The sequence below is a fragment of the Pantherophis guttatus genome, chromosome 4 (genome assembly GCF_059756535.1).
Source record: "Pantherophis guttatus breed Tessera chromosome 4, ASM5975653v1, whole genome shotgun sequence".
Taxonomy (NCBI): Eukaryota; Metazoa; Chordata; class Lepidosauria; order Squamata; family Colubridae; genus Pantherophis; species Pantherophis guttatus.
This window is the reverse complement of record NC_142066.1, coordinates 96,700,267-96,706,791: the sequence shown is the minus strand read 5'-3', so window position 1 is coordinate 96,706,791 and position 6,525 is coordinate 96,700,267. Positions and strand designations below refer to the sequence as shown.

General features: G+C 43.8%; 1 protein-coding gene across 1 annotated transcript; it reads left to right on the top strand.

Moving 5' to 3' along the window:
- The first annotated feature begins 1,120 nt into the window (after window positions 1–1,120).
- On the top strand, window positions 1,121–6,079 carry TMEM158 (transmembrane protein 158). The gene has a single exon (XM_060685942.2). The coding sequence runs from the start codon at window positions 3,291–3,293 to the stop codon at window positions 4,164–4,166; it is 876 nt and encodes a 291-aa protein (XP_060541925.1). The 5' UTR covers window positions 1,121–3,290; the 3' UTR covers window positions 4,167–6,079.
- The last annotated feature ends 446 nt before the right edge of the window (window positions 6,080–6,525 follow it).

Below are 6,525 nucleotides of genomic sequence, written 5' to 3'. Positions count from 1 at the left end.
CGAGCGAGCGCAATCCAATTGTGTATGTATGTGTGTGTGGAAGAGAGAGTGATCCGTACTTCAGCCAGAGCACTCAAACTGCTGGCAATGGCATGGGTGACACCTAAGCAGTGAGGCGGGGGTGGGGGGTGGGGTTTGAATACAAAGCAAGGTGAGGGGGTGCGGAGCTGCTCCCCAATGCCCCGCACCACCTTACCTGAGCACCCTGCCAGCCAGGCACTGAAGCAAGGCAACTGCCACCACAACAAGACAGAGAGAGAGGAGGGGGGGCTCTCCAAACTGTGTGTGTGTATGAGAGAGTGTGATCCCTGCTTTAAGTTAGTCACCCAAGCTGCTGGCAAATGCGGGGGGGGGGGGAGAGCCAATTGACCAGCCATTTTCTTGTCATCCTCCCCATTCCCCACTAAAGCAGCTGTCCTGCTGGGCCTGTCATTTCTCCCCCAGCGCAGCAAATTCCAGCTTCAGTCGTGGCATTCAAGCTGCTGGCAGTGGCAGCCACCTAATGATTGGCCCCTCCTGAACCAGCCAGCGAGCCCCACCTGACTTGCTCCTTGCTGGCTTGTGCAAAGCCTCACCATTTTTCTCCTTGTCTTCATCGTTGTCCTCCTTGTCCTAGCAGCAGTAGGCTCCACGGGACAGGGTCTCATTCCTGCCCCAGCGCAGCGAACTCCAGCAGGCTGGGTGTGAATGTGAAGGGCCTGGCTCCACAGTGCTTCCTCACTCAGTTGAAGGCTTTGTTTAGCCTTCAAACAGTAAGGCTGGTATATGCAAGTGAGCAGGGCACCAGGGCCACGGACAGCGTTGGTTCCTGAACCCAGCTGATTCCGATTCCACGGCCAGCCTTACTGTTTGAATGAAGGCTTCAACTGAGCGGGGAAGCACTGCAGGGCCAAGCACTTCAACACCGCTGCCAGCACTGCTCAACTGTCAAGAAGTCAGAGCAGTGGGAAAAGGGGGCTGGCCCTGCCGAACCTCGCACACCCACCCTAGGGATCAGGCTCAGAAAAAGTCGAAGCACCTTCACCAAAGACATTCGCCCGTCAGCTGTCAACCTGCCCACCCCACGTGCCTTCGCTGCACTTTGGCCGAGCCAAACCCTAACTCTAACCAGCTCCAGAGCATGTTAATTTATTATATTCTTCTTACAGAAGATCACTGAGACAAAGGTGGAGATATCAGGAAGCAGCAGAAGAGTCATTTTTATGTTATAGCAAGCGGGTTGTGTCAAATTTCCCTTTGTGTATATCTAGTTCATTCACACATACATACACACAAACATAGTGAGAGAATTCAGCAATTGGACTTCATAAGTTAATGGAAGGCTAGGAATGTATACAGGCATGAATAGGTTGATAAATTATTCCAGCATTCATCAAACTGCTGTTTTGAAATCTCTGACATTACATATTTTTCCAGATATCATTTTGTGAAATGAAATGCAAACATGTGACCCAAATTCCAAATATACCTATAGTTGATAGTGATTCAGGACAATCAGGATACATTATGAAAAATGTACCAGCGAGATCTGAGTCCCCATATTTAAACAGTACATTTTTGAGAGTCTTAGAAAACATGTCTTCTCCGTTGCAATATCCATCCTCTGGAATGAGGTGTCCCGCCCCCTCCCCCCGAACCATACAGTTCCTACCTGGATGACCTGGGTATCAGCCCTGTTTATAATGTTTAATATCTGCATTGATGTTGAAGTGCTACCTTGTGATTATTTTGTATCAATTTCTGTACTTTGGAGATTAATTTTTGGAGGTTATTTTTTTATGTTATTGCTGTGAGCCCAGTCACTTAGCATCTACAGTAATCCTCACTTAATGATCCTAATTGGAATTGGAATTTCTATCATTAAGCGAAGCAATCATTAAGTGAAACATCACATGGCTGTGCTGCTTAGTGATGTCAGTTCTGGTAGTCATTGTGGTCATTAGGTAAGGATCATGCCAGCATATGCTTCTCCTACCCTGCTACACTCACCTTCCTTCTGCTATTGATGAGGTATGCAGAGAAGTGCAGGGTAACCAAAAGGGCAGAGATTGGGGAAAACACAGAGGGGTGGGGAAAACTGAAGCACACACTGTAGTCATAAATGTGACTAGGCTGCGAAGCACCCAGATTTTAATAATGTGATCACAGGATCACTGCAATATCCGTAACTTAAGAGATAACTGCTAGTATTCATGTCCCAAAGGAACTTTTTTCAAGAGGTAATTGGACTTTCTGTTTTTTCTTTGAAGACCTTTCGCTTCTCATCCAAGAAGCTTCTTCAGTTCTGACTGGAAGGTAGGGAATGGAAGGATTTAAATTCCTTGCAGACAATCCTTCTATTCCCCACCATCCAGTCAGAGCTGAAGAAGCTTCTTGGATGAGAAGCGAAACGTCTTTAAAGAAAAAAGAAAAGTCCAGTTGGAGGCCTGGCTGCAGTGATCCTAAGGTAAGCAGGTAAGACTTCCCCTGAAAACAAGACCTAGTGCTTATTTGGAGACCACAAGAAAATAAAACCGGGTCTTACTTTCAGAGAAACATGGTATCTGCTAATTAAAAAATGAAGAAATCCAGGATTGCAATGGTCAAGCACCAATAGCCATATGAAGACCAAGGCCACTTCTCTTCATGATTGATTTAAATGGCCATCCATCTCTCCATGTGTTAGCCCAAGCCACTGGAAATATAAATTCAACAGATTGAAAACTGAAGTGGAAGCTCAACAACAGAAAAAAAGCTGCGAGTGGAAGTGGCCTTTGGGATAGCAGAGAAGATATCCCACACATCAAAGACGAAGCAAGGGATAAGGATTATTTTCCCCGGAGAGAAGCCCCGTGCCAGACGCTTCAATTTGGGGAGGGGGAGCGAAATGACGAAATCAGGGAAACTTCTTCATAAGGTTAGGCAGCGAGAGGGAATCCTGGGCGGCGACTGAGTTAGGGAGCGAACTGCTGCCTGGACGGTGATCCAGCAAAAATAGCAATTCAGAGAAGTTGTCCATTGGTTGCTGAGAGCGAAATGGGTGCGGCAGCCCCAGCTGAGAGTTGAAACCAAAGGGAAGGAAAAGTGGGAACTGTTGCCGCCGCTGTTTCTGGCGCTCTGCTCTCTTCGCCCCCACGCGCGCATTCACTTCATCTCTCGACCGCGACCGCCTTGCCTCCACCTCCTCCCCGCCACTCCCTTTTCTGGCGGCCAACCTAGCTCGCGCTTCCTAAATGGAAACCGACATCCGTCGCCGCTGCAGCGCCGTGCAACCTCGTTCCCTTCCACGGGCACTCCTCTAAGCCCATGCCATGCTGCTGACCTTTCTCCCGGCGCTGTTGGCCGTTTTCGCTCCATCCTTTCCCTGCCGAGGCTGGTCTCCCTCGGCTTCTTCAGAGTCCGGAAGAAAGGAACCGACAAGACTCTCCTTGCCGCCCCTCAATTCCTCTTCATCCCCCAAGTCCTTTGTAAACTGGGGCGCGTTTCCGACCGATTTTGAGGAAGGGCGAGAAGAGGCCACCAAGGCGGCGGCTGTAGCTACTCCTTCACCCGAGCCACTGCGCTCCGCGCCCCAGCAGGAGCAGCAGCCCCGAGAGGAGCAGGCGTGCAACATCAGCGTGCAGAGACACATGCTGAGCTCATTGCTGGTGCGCTGGAGCCCGCTGGGCTTCCAGTGTGACCTCGTGCTCTTCTCCACGAACGGCCCCGGCGGACGCGCCTTTTTCTCGGCCGCCTTTTATCGAGTCGGGCCGCCGCTGCTCATCGAGCATGTTGCGCTGGCAGCTGGTGGTGTACAGCAGGACTTCCGCCTATGCGTGGGCTGCAGCTGGGCGCGAGGTAGGCGCGTCGGCCGCCTTCGCCCGGGCGCCTCCAACCCAGCCGCGTCGGCTCCTCCTTCGGCTGCCCTCTACTCCTGGTCTACTCCGGACCAGCCTTGGCAGCAAGGGGAGCGACTCCACTTCTGCTGTCTGGATTTCAGCTTGGAGGATCTCAAGGGAGATCCCGGCTGGAGGATGAATCGCAAGCCCATCGAGTCCACCCTGGTGGCCTGTTTCATGACTCTGGTCATCATCGTGTGGAGCGTGGCTGCCCTCATCTGGCCGGTGCCCATCATCGCCGGCTTTTTGCCCAACGGCATGGAGCACCGGAGGAGTGTCCCCACCTCGACATCAGCTGCAGCGAAATGACTGCCTTCTTCCCTTATCTGGTCCGATGTCATCCCAGTTTTATCGTTGGGCTCTGGATTGGGAATCTTGCTATAAATTGATTGTTTTTTTGTAATGTTAAAAGGAATCTATTTTGTAAATTATTATATTAAAGCCAACTTCTTGATGTTGGATGTAGAAGGCTGGAGTTAGGTAGAAATCTTCAAACTGGATTGATTTCTTGTCAGTAATTCTTTTAAAAAAACAACCTATACCTGCTTCTAATTAGTGTAGTAAGAGACTTTATAGGTATATTTATAATGTGCTCAAACTCATATCTGAAGGAAATGACCAAAACCTGTGTATTTGCTTTATATATTTAAAAAGAAACTCTCTTAAGTCAATATTTTAGCAATGCACACAGAAGTCCAGTGCATTTTGCAGTAGTTGTAAGTCATTTGTATACAAATACAAATTGTATTTGCAAATGTAAATTTACTAAATTTACTAAAAAGAAACTTTTTGGCAATACTTAAATTTGCTAACAGTACTTGATGGATGAATTTCAGGTACTCTTTTATAGTGTGTGTTTGTATGGTTAGAGATTAGAGATACTGTGTGGTTTCTTATGTACATTTGTTCAAACATTAATACCGATTTTCTTTGCTGAAGTGTCCAGACTTTGCATGGTATTTTTCTATAAGTGATTTTGCAAGTACAAATCAAATAGAGGAAGAAGCAGAGCGCTGGGGCCTCTCTTTATCCTCAACATTCAATATAAAATACACTGTGGAATGATGGATTATTTTATTCTTCTGATTTGGTAAATCAAATCTTTGAAAAGATTGATAAAGCTGCCTTTTCCAACCTAATATGACATAGAATTCAACAGTTCCCGCATATCTAGGAGATGCCAGAGGGATAAGGCTGTCTAATTTCTGGTGTAACCTCTTGTTTTATCCCTTTTTATAGTAACAAGAATTCTACCATTAGTAGATTGCAGATGAGGAGTACATTGTGTGCAGAACCCATGGTTGTATGTAATTTATAATAAGCATATTTAGCCTAAAGCCCCCTACCTCATTTATTAAAAACCTCTTTGAGACAATTGCCAACTAAGTGTACATTCAGTTAGATTCAGATTATTAATTCTAAATTAAATTTGGAAAATTAGGGTTCAACCTGGATAAATTAAAAAATAGTCATACATTATGTAATTTAAGTGATAGCAAGTTTCTGCACATTATTCTGAAATTGTTCAGAATAATAATCCATTTTTTTTCTAATTGCTTCCCAGTCAAATGAGGGAAAGTTATGGAGAGAAGTATACAAATAGATTTGCTTATCTTCTTATTTGCATCATAATGTTCATATGAACTCTTTTGAATATGACACGTGCACTTTGGAACTGTAAATGCATTTTGGGTCATTAGTTAATTGTGGTTACAAAATTATTACTAATTATTACTGTAGTTGAATTAGGACTTTGGACTCTCAGGTGGAAAAACTGGAAGAACAATTTTGTTAGTTCAGTTGGGCTTTGGTCAATTAATTAGGAATATATCTCACCGTACATATTTTTAAAAGTAGATACTCTTGGTGAGATATATTCCTAATTAATTGAATTATAATATTCAAGGTTCACTGTGAAAATTATGTATTCCTTCTTTAGAAGTGTTAGGTAATAGAAGACAGCCAAATTCAGCAAATAAACTGGGACAAATGTATATTATACTGTTAAGGAAATTAAATCTTGTAATTTACTGAGGCTTAGTTTGATTTTTCATGAAATTGCATTATTTTATAACGTATTTTCTCTGTGGGGTAAAACAAGCAGCTTGATGATATGCTTAAGATTTCATTTGACTTTATGAGATTTTGGTAGAAATGTTTTAAAGATTTAACTATAAGACTGTAATCCGAATTATATTTGTAAAATAAACACTATATAATATAACAATAGTTATTTTTAACTATTTACAGCATCAGGTTGCATGCAAGTTAACTTTCTTTTTGAAGTTGAATATTATTTGATTTAGAAAAAGGTGGTTTTGCTTTATTTTCTGGCAATAAACATGCATTCATATCTTGCTTTGATCTAAAAGTACTCTGAAATGTATATTTAGAAAAATGTTGGTACTATTGGTAACTTCACGGTAGTTCATAATCTCCCCCAAGTTTGCAAGATAGATTATACTTTTTTCAAAACAAATACTTGTATGGAAGCCTTCAATATGATGATTTTTAGTTGGTGCTCATTTGAGGTCTTTCCACACAAAGAGTTATTTTGAAATGGAATTAAGCTTATTATTGTTGCTTTAATCATTATGTGTACTCAGAAACCAGATATACAAGAACAATGCAAGAAGATCTTAAGATAGTATCATTAATCATCAATGGA

Bases quoted from the DNA above. Each gene is read 5' to 3' on its own strand.
- TMEM158 (XM_060685942.2), top strand. From the start codon at position 3,291: ATGCTGCTGACCTTTCTCCCGGCGCTGTTGGCCGTTTTCGCTCCATCC.